At 38.5% G+C, this 19,008-nt stretch overlaps 1 protein-coding gene across 1 annotated transcript; it reads right to left on the bottom strand.

Moving 5' to 3' along the window:
- Positions 1-240: 240 nt before the first annotated feature.
- On the bottom strand, positions 241-15,934 carry LOC139717185 (arginase, hepatic-like). The gene is made up of 8 exons (XM_071628688.1): positions 15,697-15,934; positions 12,439-12,511; positions 11,076-11,185; positions 9,237-9,559; positions 8,054-8,158; positions 5,216-5,292; positions 2,681-2,740; positions 241-698 (listed from the first exon to the last, which is right to left on the bottom strand). Exons 1-8 carry the CDS (start codon positions 15,865-15,867, stop codon positions 454-456), a joined length of 1,164 nt encoding a protein of 387 aa, XP_071484789.1. The 5' UTR covers positions 15,868-15,934; the 3' UTR covers positions 241-453.
- Between the last annotated feature and the right edge of the window lie 3,074 nt (positions 15,935-19,008).

Below are 19,008 nucleotides of genomic sequence, written 5' to 3'. Positions count from 1 at the left end.
AAGTAAATATCCCAGTGGGGGGAAAAATTGTCACCCCAACCCCCCCCCCCCAAAAAAAAATACAAATGATAACAAGACTTTCAACTTCTCTCTCTGTCTCACAAAGCCTTAAACTAGTAATGCCATTCACACTCATACACATACACTTTGCTGTCTATAAAAAGCATATCAAGCATGTACAGTTTTTGGAACATAAATCAAAACAGACTGAATTCTTTTTCTTTTCCAATTTCACCCGAGTTCTTTCTCTCTCTCCTCTTCTCTCTCTCTCTTTCCTTCACTTTCTATCTCGAACTAATGAAAATCACACTCATACTCTGAAAATGCCAATTCCCCACCTCCCGAAAAACCCCTCCAGTTTTAGTTCCCATTTCCCTCCAGTTCCCATTTGTTCTCAACACTAGGAAGATAATCCACAATACAAATGTGAGAGGCGAGGAAGGGTGAAAGACGTCACCCACGAACATTGGTCTCTCTCCTCAGCCGCTCCCGTTCCGCCAGTGACGCAGCCTTGGCCTCCAGCCTGTCTTCCTCCTTCCACGGTATGGGAATCTCGAAGTCGGCCGGGCAGTTGCCCTGCTTTCGCTTGCCCAGCGCGGCGAGGATGACGTCGACGGCGGCATTGATGGTAGACTCCTGCTGGCTCTGGCTGCCCAGCTGTGGGTTGACCTCCACTAAGTCCATCGAGCTCAGGAGGCCTGGCAAGAATGTAAAAAAAAAAATCCATGATTTGACATATCATCTTCAATTTAACACAAAACATTCCCTGGTTACGTCAGAAATAAATTCTAGCATCCCTTAAAAAGAGCCATTTGATATCATGATTATCACAACTGCTATTATTTACCATAAGGGTAAAATCATAATTATTATATTTCATTCATGGGACGATATGTACCATTTTTATCCCATTTTTTTTTTCTTTCATTTTTTTTAGCATTCACTAATGCAGAAATTGAGTCAATAGGGGCTGCCTTATCATATAGAACAATGTGTGAGCAGTAGTGCCACTATAATTCATGCAGTGATATTTCAATAGTAGACTGTCTCCGTTTTTCAAATAAATATAACTTGCAGGGGCCAGCCAAAATGTCCATCCTGACAAGCTAATTACTTCTGTGCATATGTGACTCGCTACAACAAAAGGATCCTAAAGTCGCTGATGGCTGAGCCAAGAAAATCGAGTTTGAAGTCAGATCATCAAAATCGGTCAAAACTATAGGTTTTCTGTTTTTTGCATAATTTTGTAGTCTAATGTATCGTCTATCAGCTGCCGAAATTTCAAAGCTAAATGGTCAAAGAAAAGGCAAGAAAATAGCGTTTTTCTGGACCATGATTTTCCGACTTTCAACGGAACAGAAACGTGATGGAAGATTTGGATTTCGCGCCGCAGCTAGACTCCGCCCCTAGCAATGAAAGAGTGATCTTATTGGTTAGTGCGTGGCATCCTGGTTATTGATTGGTCCTGCGTAGACCGCTGGGGCTAAGCTTGGATGAACATCGTGGAGGTCGCTAAGAGCATACCTCCTATTGTCAAGCGGTGAAAACTGTCTTGCCTCCCCTTGATCATCATCGCGTCGGAAGGAAAACTTTGAAGGCGGTTTTCTTGAAACGCTGATTTCCTACACCACTCGATATGCGCTAATGAAATCATCAATATCTCTGCAAAAGAGTACTTTCATGAGTCGTATTATATATGAAATTAAAGTGGAAGAGCAAGGGAATAATATCATGTCATTTTCAGAAAATTGTCTTCCCACGACTTTCGGATCCTTTTGTTGTAGCGGGTCACATATGCTTGAGAAATGGCAAAATGTGCTTAGATATTGGATGCTAGAAAATTATAGTGGTCTATTTATGGACATGGTACTATCAACACCATGGATGTTAGACCTGAATTAACTTTTGTACTGTGATACAGGACACAAACAAGTTAAAGTAGGAAATACATGTGCCTCAATTTCATACCTAGCAACAGACTGATACAATACTGAACATGACTGGCTGAGCAAACACACAAGCTGGTAGCTATGAGGGTGCCCAAGTACATGATTGGCATTTGTCACATGACTGTCACATGATTGAGATGCATCACATGATTTGAATTTGTCACATGACTGTCATAAGATTGGAATTTCAATTTGTATTTTACACTCCGTGTGGCTAAAATCTCATGAGGAAAAATTAATAGAGTCAAAAGTAAGCCTTAACCTGTAAGTACCTAAACTGGCAGTGGCCACCGATCTCTGAAACCAGTGAACATTTCATAATGCGAGCTCTTATCATCCCTGCTTGACGGGGAATCTGCAAATAATGTAATCTTCACCGATAAACCATCAACTTGCCTAAACCAATGCCAACTAAAGTGAAATTCAGTGTTCTCCTTCAGGGATGGGTGCAATTGCCCTCCCGGTATAGATATAGAGGTTGATGTGCATGTCTGTGGGCGTACATTGTATAAGTTTGAATGATTGAACAGGTTGGACAGTGTCATGATCGTCATGCACATCACTAATTTTAATGGCTTGCTGCAAGAAGATAATAAAAATTGGTGAGGTGAACGTGAACTAATTATGTTGGCAAGGCCAGTATGCATAGTGCAGTTGAATGCTGTGACAGCAGATTCTAATTAAAGCCATTTTCATCCTTGAAATGTCATCGTCAACAAAGTGAATCATACCAGTTTCAGCAATCTCCTCTGCAATGTATATGCCTTCCCTGTACGTTAGGCCTCCAAGGACTGCAACAGAAAAAGAGGAAGAGAGAGACACTTTAAAACCAGAATTTTTCTTGTGCATGGAACCTTTGCGAATTTTGCGAGGATCCAAGCTTTGTGAAGGTAATATGCACGAAAAAGCTTGGGTCTACACAAGGATACAGTGGACTAAGTCCTCGGAATTTCTTTATAACCAAACAGACAAAACAATAAAAATACATTAAGCGGATAATGTTTCAGGCTAAATTTTACTTCGTTGTAGCCGGAATTTCGTTATAACTGTGTTTGTTATAAGGGGAGTGCACTGTACTCATTATGTTTCATGCTGTGAAAAAGGCTGCTGGCTCAAATTTGGGAAATGTTGTGCCGTGAATGCTTCTTAATTTACAATAAGTGATGGGTGGGGGGGGTGAAGAGGGATGGGGAAGTGGAAAAGAAATTTGATGTAAGATATGGTACATCCAAAAAAAAAGGTTAAGTAGTGGGGACAGAAAAACACACATACTCCCAAAATGCATAAAAATTAAAGAGATAAACACACTTATCTGGAAGAAAGGTTTGAGGTGACACACATGGTTTTAGCACAAACCTCTCTTCCTCATTTAGAATATTCCTGCACATTCCTAGTGTGAGAGTTGAATTCCATGAAAAATTAAAAATTTCATATGAAATACAAACAAACTAACTAACAAGACTTTTCCATCTGTCTGAAAAACACACTGAAACAATATGATATTTTTGATATATTTTATGATATATGGCACTATTATTATATTAAAAAAAAAGAGAAAGTTTTACCACACTATCTCCACCAAAATTCTAAACATAAGAGTAACAAGAAATTTCAATTCCCTGTATTGCCAATGCGCAAAAAAACTTCAGTGCACGATGAAGAGCCCTGTTACAGATGCACTATGGGAATCCTCTGTGTCATTGTCGCCTCCAGTTGTCTTGCATGTGTCGCAGTCTCATACGATTCAATGGAGTCATTTGTCTGCTTTTCCATTTCCTTTTTCGTTGGCTATAATTCAGCTTTAAAAAAGCTGAAAGTTTCTAAATTTTACTTATTTGCCATCAGTAGAGTCATGGTTCACTACTACAAGGCTTCAATGCGTTGGTCACATGATAGAAAGCACAGAAATCTTAAACAAAAAATACCCTTGGATAAGGACAGAATGTGACCTAAGTGTATATGAAGCCAAAACTGGGCCAAGTTTGTCCCCTGAGCATCCAATAATGCATCTAAAACCCTACTCTGCACACGACACCTTGGTATTGGCGATACTGAGAATCGAAATCAAATCTTGTGTTGACACCCCAGGACTTGAATGTGTTTTTTTTTCTTTCTTTTAATGCACTAGAAATCTTACACTTACAGATAAGTATATACTGATGTTGAAAAAAAAAATGGTTTGCCTTGTCCATAAACCCAATGATTAGCATGTGATGTGCTTCATAAACATCCTAGTATCTTATTTACATCAGATTATAATAGCAAATAAAATGTCAATAATCTGGGCCACATTTGTAATGGTCTCTTATTCCTGCCAGGATTACTTGCCATCAGAATATTGTTCGTCGAGTAAATATCCTGAAGAGCAGAGTAAATATGCATTTGTGTGTTCAAAGGCACTAAAGGTAGATAAAAAGTATTGTCAAGGGGGAACCATAACCATACAGAGCACTATAACAACACAACTTTGTCAGGTTTCTTTCAATGGTATTTTTTTGGGGGGGTTATCTCCCCCCTTCCCCTTTCTTAATCCTAACTAGGCCGGGGGGGCCTCCGAGGCCCCCCCTCGACGTTTAGCGCGATGTATCGCTATCGCGAAAAGATATCGCCGTGACGTTTCATGACTTCTTTCTTTCGAGTCTCCCGCAACTTTTGATACCAAATTTGTGATGCCCGGGCGCGTGGTTTCAAAGTTGCGCATAAATATGTACGTGCATGTCAGACCAAAAATTGCTCAAAAACATGAATTCGTGTAAAATTTCAATGCAAACTGTGTTTACAGGCAAATTTCATAAAAGCATGATTATCTTGGGGTTTTATTGATTAAAATCAATTCCTAATATATTTTCTTGTTTGGAAGAATGTCGCGGACAAATTTCATAGAAAAAACAATGAAAAACATAAAGTCGAAAAAACAGAGAAATACATAAGAAATTCAAAAAACAATAAGATACTTAAGAACTTTTTCTGATTGCACAATTTTTTTCTCTTACATTTGCTAAGGACACTAAAAAGAATATTTACACAAAAAATGTGCCTGTTTTGAGCTTTATTTAGTGATTCATACCAAATTGTCTGATTTCATGCATCATTATGCATAAATTAGCATAATTTAGCAAAAATGATAATTTTCAAAAAAATTAACTTCATGGTAGTTTAGATTACATCATAGGCAATGTGTGTGCCAAATTTCGTCGCGATCGCGCGGTTGACGGTCGAAATCTGGAGGGGGGCCCTGGGAGGCCCCCTCGGCTCTATAATATTACCTGGAGTTCCTGTGCTGGCTGTGACCCCTGGATCCATGGAATCAATGTCAAAACTGAGATGTACTGGTCTGGTTCCTCTGTAAATATCAAGATGGGCAAATAAATACTAAAATAAATAAACAGATATGTATACATGTATAAATGAATGAATAAATAAACAGCTAAATAAATAAATGAATATATATATATATATATATATATATATATATATATATATACATAAATAAGTAACAAAAAACAATAATAATAATAAATGACGATAATAATAATGGTAAAAAATTAAAAGCAAACATCGTATACAAACAAACATAAGGCAAAGTAAAAGCAGAGTTCTTTTGTCCTTGTGCACATTCGATTTTGATCAGCACATTGTTTTCTTTACTACATCTTATCAATTACAAAACCAATGAAAATATCTAAATTCATGTTTCATGTCTCTATCCATATCCTTTTTGAGTTGAAAAATCAATTTTTTGATACTTACTATTTGGGACGTTGCCCCCAAATTGTTACAAACAAGCAATCTGTTAAGATTTATGCCAAAATGAAACTTTTGAGGGGAACGTACATTCACATATTGCCGGACTGACATCTACAATTTGTATACATACTAACTATTATAATGGTCAAATAATACAGACATGTAATTATTAATTGAAAATTTGTTGCTAAAGTTACTAACTAAATGACATGACATTAAGTAGCAGATAATAACAGCTCTTAAATTATATTGAACAATGTATTACATAGTTGTCCCATTCTAGACTTAGTGGTGAATGTATGTTACATGACTGAACGAAACTCGCATTTTGGTCAGTCTACATAACAAACATTCACCACTAAGTGTAGAAATACCCTGATTGAGCAACACTTCACAGAATTCAAAATCACTGCTCTGCTGCATCATATAGCATGGGAACTGGTCCAGTCTGGTCCATGATAATGGCACATAGGCCTATCTATCCTAAAATATGCGAAGAGAGTGAATTCCCCACAGCCACAAAATATATACCTTTGTGTGTGTTTGCATGAGAACAGAAAAACAAGGTATTAAAACCTTGGTATTTGGTTGTAATATGATGCATATAACATTCATAAATTTAATAATGGTTCAAAGTACACAGTGTGAAGACCAGGAATACACCTGCCACTGGGTCTCTCATAACACATCTATCAAAGTGGTATCATTTGATAAATTGGATAAAGTAAATATTTAAGTCCTCCCTCGTTGCCTTTCACAGCAATACTGAAAAAGAGACACAATTCTCATTACAAAGACCCTTGAAAAAACAGTAAGATATTACAAAGTACACACCTCCCCTATCTGTGTTTTCCTACAAAACGACAACAACAACAAAACAGACAACGAAATCCTTTCTTTTTTTTACTTGGCCTCACATTGAAGGTCAGGTCTATTCCAACAATGCTGGACAACCAAACATGCACTATGTACAGGCATGTTGAAGAGTGTAGAATCACAAATAGACATCATCATCCTCATGTGGTACACTGTAGGTTGAAAGGGCTTTCATGATTATTGTATTTTTGACCATTTCAGAATGTTGGCATGTTTGACATCCCATGGTATACTATTTGAGAAATAATGTCAAAGCTATACTTGTGATGAACAATCAATTCTTCAATATGAGTATTCAGCAGCCAGACAAGACCTTGAAGGCCTGCCATCAATGGGTAACTCTAGAATTTTGCAGCATCACTACTACTACATTTTTCAATTCCAGATCACTAGCTCTGTGGCCGCTGGCCAGATAGCAATAGAACAAAATGAAAGGTAAGCTGTCATTCTTTTTTTTTCGCATTTCTTTTTATTAATTTTCTTTTAAAATCCAAAATATAAAACAAAAATTCTCTGCCTGATTTCCAGTTTCTGGTGAAAGGTATCTGAAAATAGTTTTAACCAGATATTAAACCAGATACCCTCAAGGCAAAAGAGATAATTGTATACTAATATTTGAATGGATTCCATTTACCCTCTCACCATCTCAAGTTGTCACTGGCATTGAGTACATGCAGGTAGTCCATGGTAATATGGCAGTCCATGACTGAATCATGTACAGAGTATTAGAGGATGTGAGATAGGCTGAACTGACATCAGATGGCATTTGCTACAGTTTACTATAGTGCATGATTCTGCTTGGAAACCATGAAATCTTGCATGAAGAACCTAATGTTCTAACTATACTTTCATAAATTAATGGAGTATGCAATATACACACATATTTAGCCCTCATGCATTTTTTCAACCACTTTTTGACCTTTGGCTTCTATGTAATAAAATCTAATTTATCAATCATATATGCATCTATTGTGCATGTAATTAAGGGCAGCACATTCCATACACAGAATGGACAAATAGAGAAACAGCCAAAGAAAAAGTGCAAGACGCAGTGCAAAATGCAGCTTATTTTACAACATAACAGTAGATGACACATCCGAATGAATTCCCAGTAACATAATACATGTTCAATGAATCGATAATGTGAGCAGAGTTGTAAATCTGATATGAGATGAAAGGGCTACACAGCACACCTAAGCTTCATTCTGAATTGACAAAGAAGGAAGATCTACTGTATTCCCGACTCAACTTCTAGTCTTCGAGGATCTGACACAGCGATGTGATGTGTAACGCTGCCACTCACAAAAACATCATGTTATGAAAAAAAAAACCAAACAAACAAACACTCCATTAAGAACCATTGCTGCTCAATAGGGGAGATTCATAATGTTTCTGGTTCGTGAATGAACTTTTCAGTTGATCTTTGTAATCAACTGAACTCATCATTTAATCCCTATATGGGCAGGACATAGTATACTCACTTTGGGTTTATGCGTTCCATTGCTCTGGCAAACACCTCTGATATGCCATATTTCTGGACGTCGTGGATCGAGAATATGTTGATTCCATACTTCTCAATGATGTGTCTACATCACAAATGGTATGAAAGGATAAACAGAGATGTCGTGATAGTCAGAATGTATCATAACTCGTTCCATCCGAGACTATCAAATCTCCTCAGACTTTGTACAGAAGCTATCATATGCCTGTTAGCCAGGAGTAATTTTTGAGTAATTTGTGTGTATATCAAACTAAAGCTGCCTTATTCAAATTCATGATTTGCTTATTTACGTCGATGTAGGGCAATTTGTCAATCAGTTGCAATGAAAACATCTCGACGGAAGAAAATCATGAATTTGAATAACAAAGCAGTACCCACTGCATGCTATAAGGATTAGAACCAACACTTGCTTTCGGGCGAAAGCTCGGTGGTCTAGTGGAGATGACGCCTGTCCGGTGATCAGGAGGTCGTAGGTTCAAATCCTGCTCGAGTATGTACGCCCATGAATTTTTTATCATGGCTACTAGAAGACTCTGATCAATTCAGTGCTTATTTACGTCGATGTAGGGCAATTTGTCAATCAGTTGCAACTAAAGCTGCCTACCAAAAAAAGAATGACAAAGTGAACCTGATAGTGCTAAAAATGTTTGTAGCTTAAAAAGAGCTTTAGCATAGATCTATTCTGTCTATTCTAACACAAACTTTCAGAGCCTTCTGGGTTTTTTTTTTTCAAATTCTTGAACAATAATATAGAAAAGCAGAGGGGGCAGACTTAATTAATACAAAAATGGATTAATGTCTGTCAGAGATTTTTGATATTCTGCATGAAAAAAGGAAAGAAATTCTACCAGAAAAAAAAAATCCCTCAAACTTCATTTTATCTCTTTTATAGTAATCTCTTGCTAAGAGAAAGAATTTCTTCAGTCTTGCTACTCATGAAGCTTATGTTATGGTTGTCAGGATACTAAACAGAAATGATACAATGACTTGCAAATACCTAGAGTATTTGAAGTCTGTCTTTCCTATTCATAGCATAATTCTAGCATAGTGCATAATATAATTGGAAATGCTTGAATTGGACAACTCTAGGCAGCATATTACTGCAGTTGGGTAAAATAAATGAGACTTAATAAACTTCAAATTTTTTTTCCTCCTGTGCTTACCGTTCACCACTATCCAAATCACGAAGACCGATGTAGGCAATATCTTGACACGATATGCACGTATCCAGCCACTCAAAGTTCGGCAGCCGCGGGATGTAGTGGCGCAACTCGTGGCAAACGAAGGACAGCACCATGCCGTGGATGTGCATCGAGGGGGACGTCTGCGGCACGTTGATGTCGGCGTGGGCGTCGATCCACAGCACGCAGAGGTCCGGTCTGGAGCGGGTGTGGCCATGGAGGGAGCCTATTGTGATGCCATGGTCACCCCCCAGGGTGACACACAGCTGATCCTCCCTGGTAATTTTCTCCACGCCATCGGAGATCTGGCAAATTGTAACATTGAGGTACACATGTATTAATATATTTCGGAGTACACTTATTGACAGTACATATATCCGTATGCAAAAGTATGTCATAACGATGACATAAAAATACAATCAATAGGAGGCAACAGGAGACCTAAGTGCATGTTAAGTACACATTTATTTCCAAAGGGCTACTCCAATTCTCAATGTGACAGAGTGTAGTTGGGCTGGTCACTTTGCATACAAATACGCTATTTGGTACCGGTACATGAGCAAAATTCGATGAACACACAACAAAGAAAAAATCCATCTGCTATCTCTATCTCGATGATATTACCATAGATAACGTGATCAAAAGCTTCAAAAAACAAACATTGTGCAGAAACATACACACACACTCATTCTCTTGCCTCTCACAGAAGCATACTGCAAAAGTGGAAATTTTCGCGGTGTTCAAATTTTCGCGCTTTTCGCGCAACCAGAAACTCGCGCGAAAATAAAAGCATGCGAATATTTTCAGGGGCGGATCCAGGAATTCCATAAAGAGGGGGCGCGTTTACAAAATTAAAGGGGGGGCGCTCGCACCCCTCCCCCCATTTTTTTCTTTTTCTTTTTTTTTGTTTCAACAAAAAATAAAGGGGGGGGGGGGCATGCGCCGGTTGCGGTCCTCCCTGGATCCGCCCCTGATTTTTGCTTGCCATATGTGCCTAGCGCCTGTGCGTGATGTCTTGATTCCACGGAATTAAAAACACGCGAAACTCTTCCGACTCGGCCAAGCGCGAAAAATTAGTCATGCGAAGATATCCTCTTTTACAGTACCGTTTTCCCTGTGCACTGTCTATGACTTATAACACATAATTACAATGTATTAGCATACACTACTGCATAATTTAAACCACCTCCAACATCCCAAGTTTCCCAATAAGTCGTCACTTTGGTTCAACCTGGAGTGTAAGTTTCTGCACTACTATGCAGTATATGATCTAGAGACAACATTCTTCGCTTGTGAAATCAACCATGTTCTCAATATTATACAAAGGGCATCATCATCAATGGAAACACGCAAGTTATGCTCAGTTTAGGGAAGGCGCATTCCATTATCTTCTGTTATTCATATCAGTATGATATGATCAACAGACAGATTATGTTGTTGACAGAAGCTTTGTTTTGGAGGCTTTTTGCTGGCAGATCCAAATATGTCACTTGAAGAAAAATCGTGGAAAATTACCATAAAATACATAGCTCATCCCGTTTGTATTTAGATATTCTTTTGGCCACATAAGTGATGATAAGGGAATAATGGGTCAAGGGCAATTACCCCTTACCTCAGACCCTTCCCCCGACCCTAACCCTAACCCTAATCCTAATCCTGAACCTAATCCTAACCCAAACTGATAACCCTAAACCTAACTCTAACCCTAATCTTTACTCTAACCTTATCTCTAACCAGTATTTAGCCAGGGTAACTGCCCGGATAAGGGGAATTATACACGCATATCAGCATGCAGTTGCACTGCTTTAACCAATTCCTTACTTTTTTGAGAGCCTTTCCCAAGAAGGCAGCGTTCTTGACACAATTGACTGTTTCCGTCTCATTGTCGTGGGCGGGAAAGACAAGGTCTCCATGGTCGACGACTGTTCTTCCTGCATGGATACAATGGAAACGCACAATGGAAGCAAGCTCATGTAGGCATGAAAAATTGCATCAAAGGTGATGGCTTTCTTTGCCACTTGTTCCAGGTTGCACTGCTTGTCACAAGTTACAGCCATTCAACTGCAGCGTATTGTCTATCCTGATGCTCTTGAACCCTCGTGAAAGCCCTACATTTGATGGTCCTTCAATAAGCCAGTTCGTACACGTAGTTCCACTTTGAACGAAATGGATGCTTCCCTCGAGGGTTGTTTGAATCACTTGGTCTCGCTATGCAATTATCAACACGAATTCCATTTAATTAATTGTTACGCCGGGCAAGCTTACCGGTACGCATTACAATGTATGTTGTTTTGAAAACAAGTGAAGTTCCTAACCAAATGAGAAAAAAGAAAGGTCATTGCACCAATGTGCACATGAGCTAATTACGAATTGGCTTATCATGCTTAAATGAAGTTCACTGATCTCTGCTCTTAAACTCAAAGCCAATTGTGTTGACCCGTAACCCATTTTTATGATCAAATACTTGCGGAAGGTATGGTAGGAGAATGACCCTTTTAGCCATTATTCAGTGATTAGTACCTTCTCATTTTATATCATTTCATTTGATACCCAATCATAAAGACTGCAGTAAAAAAAAAAAAAAGACAAAAGACATGAAATATATTTGCCTTGCTATAGTAAAACAACATCGGTGTTAGTACTATTACATCAACCAATATTATCAATGGTGCTTGGAGCATGGTTTAGAAGTTTAGAAGAAGCAATATCTGGGGGGAAAAAGGGATAACTCTGTTGCCCCACACTAGGATTCAAGTACGAATATATACAGTGTACATGTACATTGTACAATGTACCTGTTATACAGGGTAGAATACAGCATTAATATTGTAAAAAGCAAATCATTACAAGCACAGCCATACAAAGTTTTCTGCAGGAGAAGCTATTAACCTCACTGAAGTTGTTGAAAAAGAAATAATATCAGCATGGTACAATGTATCATTTCTTCATATTTACATACAATTGCAATCATCCTCTAGTGTTTAGACATATATTTCAGTTTCACTGTGATATTGGCAAATTTGTAATTAGGTTCAGAAAGTCACTAGGTAAAAACAAACAAACAAACAAACAAACAAACAAACAAACAAACAAACAAATGCAATATTGCCCAGGTTTTCTACATTTATGGATGAGTTTGAAACATTCAAGTACATTTTCATGTAAAATCAATGTGTATGCTTACCTAAACCTTGAATTTGATTCACCAGCCCGGCATCTCTGATCACTGTTGGCCCATAGACAACGCCATCCTTGTCCTGTGTGTTTGAGTATTGGATCGAAATTTGACAGAATGAAATCAGGCATTATCTATGTTTATCTAGCAGCAAATGATGACTGCAAACTGGTCCGGACTATGGTTAACGTAAAACATTCATACAGTAAGATCCACAACAGCTACAAGGCATGTTAAAGTTGAAGGAATTGTCAATTACACAGATCAACTGAAAAGTACATTCACGAACCAGAAACATTATGAAACTACCCTATTGAGCAAAAAGATTACATTGATATAAAACACGTTAAAAGAACCCAAGCGCCCCCCCCCCCCCTCAAAAAAAAAAAAAAAAGGGCTAATCAACTCTCACACGCTGTGGTTTCCTGACACAGACTACATGACTGCATTTCCTGGAATTTGATTGTAGGCAGCCTACTTTAATATAGTAAGTAGGAGGAGGGGAATTCGGGGGTGGGTGAGAGGTTGTAAAAGAATACATTCAATTTTTCGGGGAAACACTAAAACAAGGGAAAGCAGCAACCAAGCTATGTGTACATGTTGTAAACGAGCCAGAGCATTCGCACAAATAGCCTTTAAGATTTTTTAATCTTCAGTATGAAGCCCAAAATACATTGTACATGTATGCAGAGGTTCATATGACAATCGTTTGGAACAACATGAACTATTGACGTACAATTGTATTTCTGTGAATCAGTTATAAATCAGAACACCTGGACCTATAACACAGGTTCTATTACATGTACATCCAGATGAGAGCTCTTGTAGTAGTTGATATTCTGAAGCATACATTAAGTTTGAAAGAGAACTTCTGTTTTTACATTCTGTTTTACAGAGGGGATGACCCTAGTAATAAAGCCCTTTAGGACAGCTGTCCATGTTTCAACAACTTGCTGCTATCACCCTATGATGGACATTTTCTGCCACCAGTTTGCTGGTGTCTAGGTGAGCATGCTCAATAACATCCAGGGGGAAAAAGTAGTCTAGAAAGGCCAGGGGATGGGACATTCCCATAGATTGTACACTATCTCTGGTTCATAACAGTGATGGGAAACATCTAGCACAGTTGATTCACAATACTACTACTACACTGTAGCTAGTGACCTACGTAACATGGTCTCTGCACAAGATAGGGGGTCTATACAGCTGTATGTGCACTTTAATATCTTGATCTATTCAAGTGATATAGATAGATCTACATGTACATACTGCATATTCTCATTCCCTGGTTGTTGTTGTTCTTCTTCTTCCTCCGTTTACTGTACGTAATATCTCTTCGTAGATATTGTCATCCATGAATTGGTGAGGTCGCAACCAGCAAAACACATGACATTGGATTATTGTGTAGGGAGTAAATTATGACTATCATAAGACTATGCGAATAGCACTTGTGACGCTCTGTCATGGTCAGTGCAGATGTAACCGCACCAGTGACCCCAACAAGTACGAAGTTACTGGTTAACCGCGCCCCGCGTCAGGGTTAGTTCAGATGATGCAGCTATCACGACACCATAGTGTCTGCACACATATGGTTGTACAGTAACCCATTGTGAAGACTAGTCCAGAGTATTCTCAGGCTTGGGTGAATGGGAAATGCATGTTATACTATAAATCAGTTCGTCTTCGATGACGATGTGTTAAAGAGCGAGCTACAGAATGTGCACGGCAATGCCTTCCGTTTCTTCAAAGGCATACATCTCACCAGATCTAACGTTAGGGCCTACTTACAGATTTAACAGGTACAAGTAACATAAAATCTAACTGTTAGGCTACTAGTATACCCAGTCATTGGGTGTGCGGACAGGTTGTGGGACCGGACGCGTACTGTAAAGTGCGTCTGGTTTGACAATGACGCGCCTATGTAAACAGTTGTTTGTCAGTGAGGAGCTGTGCGTAAATGCGTATTCAAAGTGAAATAAGCAAGTCAGTACGCAAGAGTCTTTTTAAGTGTCTGGACACCCAACCCCCCATCCCACTAGGTTCTAACACAATGTTAGTCTAGTCTAGCATTGCCATTACCATTATGATAGTAAATATTGACACTAACGTTACTTGTTGTCTAACTAACTTGTTAAATGGTAGTTCCTGTACCCACTGTATATCACTGTAATGATGCAATTCAGTTCGGGAAACCCACTCACAAGGGTGGCCCCTCCTTATAAGTAACCCGTCCCCCTTATAAGTAACCCCGTCCCCCTTATAAGTAACCCCCGGGGCACCCCTTATAAGAAGTCTCCACGCTTTTTTGCAATGCAACGCGAAAATGAAAGGACTGCGGCAATTCGCTTGATTATGTCCATAAAGCTTCACAAGTTTCCTAGTTACTCACGAAATTTGAGCAAAATCGGTTTGAGGCATCATATCTAAAATCATGGATTTAAATGCGATGAGGCATCATATCTAAAATCATGGATTTAAATGCGATGTCAAACGACCCATGCGAATGCTGAAATGCGAGCGATTACTGGCGTGAGTGTCGCCAGGCGCGGCGGCGCGGCAATGCTTGAGTGCAGACGTGGCGACTGAGTACGGAGACTTTCGTTCATTCAGGTGGCTTTAAATGAAGGAAAAATAACAAAAGTAACGAAATAGTCAACCACCTACCTTTGCAATTGGTATGCATATATACAAAAGGATACATTCCCATAGGGTTGTCCAGTTGAAGTCGTCCCTAAACAAAAATTTTAAGTTGAAACTTGCAAGTTTCGCCGATGAAGCTTGAAATTTCCAACAGCTCCCGCATTCAGCAAGTTGTTCAGTGCAGCTCATTTCAAGCATTTCAGCATTCGCATGGGTCGTTTGACATCGCATTTAAATCCATGATTTTAGATATGATGCCTCAAACCGATTTTGCTCAAATTTCGTAACTAGGAAACTTGTGAAGCTTCATGGACATAATCAAGCGAATTGCCGCAGTCCTTTCATTTTCGTGTTGCATTGCAAAAAAGCGTGGAGACTCCTTATAAGGGGTGCCCCGGGGGTTACTTATAAGGGGGACGGGGTTACTTATAAGGGGGACGGGTTACTTATAAGGAGGGGCCCCCCTTGTGAGTGGGTTTCCCGAACTGAATTACTATTAAACTCAAATGAACTGTTCCATGACAGACTCACCTACCTATCTCATCATCTCCCGATAAGCAACGTTATCATTAACCTGCTTATAAGCCTAGAATCTACGTGGACACAGAAAAGATATTAGACACCTACCTGGCCCTTGTTTATGGGAACGCCAAGGATACCAACATCGCTCAGCGTGGAGGAAGAAAATGGTTTACACCATACACGGCCTGATGATGCAGCTGCCATAGATGATGGCGATAACGAGTGCCTTATCACTTGTGTAAGTCCTTTGACGTATCTTTGCATGTTTCTCGCCATTGTTGATCCACACCGCTACACTACACGAGCTACGGATGATGATCGAAGCTAGCGAAGATCGACCACAGAACTCAAGCGCACACAACGAATGATGCAGTTGGATGAGAAGGAATCTAGCGGTCTATGCGATGATATACAACGTATGAACTGCGGTGCACGAACTCGTTGTGCAGCTTGCTGGACAATGAATATAGCGACCGTGCGCTTCCGACGTACTAAAGTATATGGGCGCGGGCATACACGTGAACCACTGAACCGCTGAAATTATGGCAGTAAACAGAGAATACAAGCCTCCGTCACACCTCCAGTTGTTGCGTAATACTTGTGCAGAATGTCAACATAGAAACTGGTTCAAAGTTTGGCGACGTCATCGAGTTTTTTACTGTGTTCAGGATTTCCATATTTAGTGGCACATGAGTGGACTAAACTGGTATTTATTGTTGCTCGATTGATGTAGGAATCCGCGACGTTATCAACATTCATTTACTGGGTATCACTCAATTACTTGTTAAGGTGAAACACGACGCATGTTCACGGAAACTATATTATTGAAAACATAAAGTGAAATCAACACATGCTATATATTAACATGAGGTGGAAAAGTTTCTACAATTCCATGTCTTATCGAATGCTTTTGATGATATTAATCACCTGCCCATGACGGTAGAAGTTCTATTCGAATTAGGTGAGGTGGTGATAATAATGATATGTTCATGATGCAAGGCAGTAGTAAGTGTTTTCAAAAGTGTGGGGGCCCACTTCCGGGTTTCATGAGCTAACAAGCACCGTCCACTTCCGGGTTTCTTCAGATGACAGGCAAAAAAAAAAAAAAAAAAAAAAAAAAAAAAGGGTCTTCAGAGAAAAAACATAACCTTACCGCCACCATACTTCAAGATCCCTATCTATTTCTATTTTAGCGCCACTTCGTACTTCCGGGTTAAGAAAAGTGTGGGGGCCCAAAGTGATGACACATTATGTATTCCTTTGTATGGTGCACAGAAAGTGTGGGGGCCCGAGCCCCCACGGCCCCCACGCCCCCACGGCCCCCACGGCTGCGCCAGCCATGGTAGTAATATAATAGATGTGATGATAACAATAATAATGATGGTGATGATCTGGTCTTCTTGTCCTCACAAGTCTAGCACTAGAAATTATACTCTTCACTATTTCACTTGATGAACAAAAAGATAAAATGATGATAAATGATAAGGACGTCCTTATTGTAGAATCATAGCAGGCCTACCTGAGCAATGATAACGTTATTTCTCATTAAAGTGGGATACAGGTTTTTTTTTTTCACAAATAGTTATAATCTCACCTGCGGTTTCCAACAATATCAATGTTTTGCGAAAATGAAATCATGTGAAATTTCAAAGATCCAAAATGTTGTCTTTAAACCTAGGAATTTCTGAAATCTACTATAAGCCTACCAACATTCTATGTACGTAAATTTGCTCTATTTATGAATTTCAGTTTACCACTAAAATAAAAATTGTGTCCTGTTTTGCCCACTATTGCAATGTAAGACATTTTAATGTAAAGAATATAACAGAAGGAACATAAAAGCACAAAAGGAAAGAACATATTTCAAATAGTTGACGACATCTTGTAATGCACTTCTATGTGAAGTTCAAAATTATGCATCCGTCCATACCTTCAACAATGTTCAAAAACTATATCCTTTTTTTTTCTGTTTCTTGCCTTCTTTTTTGCCATTTCTCTTTTAGTTCATTTGTTGAGTGTATGCAGATACTGGCTGGCTTTCTTCCCATTTCAACTACACAAAACATGTATTTGATATTCTGACTTTGCATCTGCATGGGACATTCATATTGTTTGATTCACTCTCCAGTTGTATATAACTTTATTTGTGTTTTCGCATACGTGTGCATGCATATTTGCATAACAACACTGTATTACAATGTGTGCCCATAGAGGCAGCTGTTCTATGGAACCCTCTCCATCCTTTTCCACCTCTATTCTTTTCTTCTTATTCCTGCTCTTCTTGGGCACACATGTGACATGTGATCCCTGGGTTCTGTATAATGTACATTATGTACATCACACATGTTTCACTCCCAACATATTTTTAGGGCCTGTGCAATTTTGTATTTATGACTTTGCATTTTTTATATATATTTGTCATAGTCAGACGTCAGCATGTTGGAAAGATTCAATGCATCAATAGTATATTCTAATGTTCTATTTTTATAGTCTCAAACATACCTTTTCAATTCATTAGTACAAGTATTTCATTTTAATTAGTTACGATATATTGTTTGATAATGTGTCGAATTATTATCAGTCATTTCTTTTTATATATGTGATCTGTTTGTTATTATTGTCGTGTTATGCTCTGTTATCTTGCCAGTGGAGGAAGATTTTCTGTATTTTTTAAATCAGACAATAAATGATTGAATTGAATTGAATTTAATTGAATTAACTCATGCACATAAATTCATGTTGCATGTATTATTTATATGCTGTATAAATCTTATTAAAGTCAAACTGAACTGACCAACCCCGTGGGATGTTATAAAGAAAGTAAACAAACAAACAAACAAACAAACCAATGAATGAATGACTTAGTGAATGAATGGATAAATAAATAAATACACCCATACATAAAAACAGTAAAGATACATAACTACATACGAACAGCGATATCATGACTGACATCAACTATGCTTTTAGAATATGCCTTTAGATTGTTATGATGGTAGGACAAAATGACAATAACTGCACTTCATTACGATGATAATGATGAAGATGATGATGATGACGATGATGATGATGATGACAAAGATAATAAATTATGATAGTTGTAGCAGCAGGAGGAGGAGGAGGAGGAGGAGGAGGAGGAGGAGGATTTTTTTTTCTTCTTTTTTTTTGGCTGGGTGCCTCACCCCACCTAAAAAGCAAAAAAAAAACAAAAAACAATCAACAAACAAACAAACAAACAAAAAATTCAACAAAACCAAAGAAAAACAAACAAAATAATGAAATAAAGTCAATATCTATTTCTGTTTATTCATACTAGTATTGTCATTTGAACTGATATCAATTGGTTGACAGTTTAATGAGGTTTCATGATTAGCATGCAATAGAGTTTCCTTTCCAGCATCATTTCGATATACATGT

Source organism: Diadema antillarum, unplaced genomic scaffold, assembly GCF_040938485.1.
Source record: "Diadema antillarum isolate AM-2024a unplaced genomic scaffold, OU_Dant_1.0 scf00000007, whole genome shotgun sequence".
NCBI lineage: Eukaryota > Metazoa > Echinodermata > Echinoidea > Diadematoida > Diadematidae > Diadema > Diadema antillarum.
This window is presented reverse-complemented; position numbering and strand designations above follow the sequence as displayed.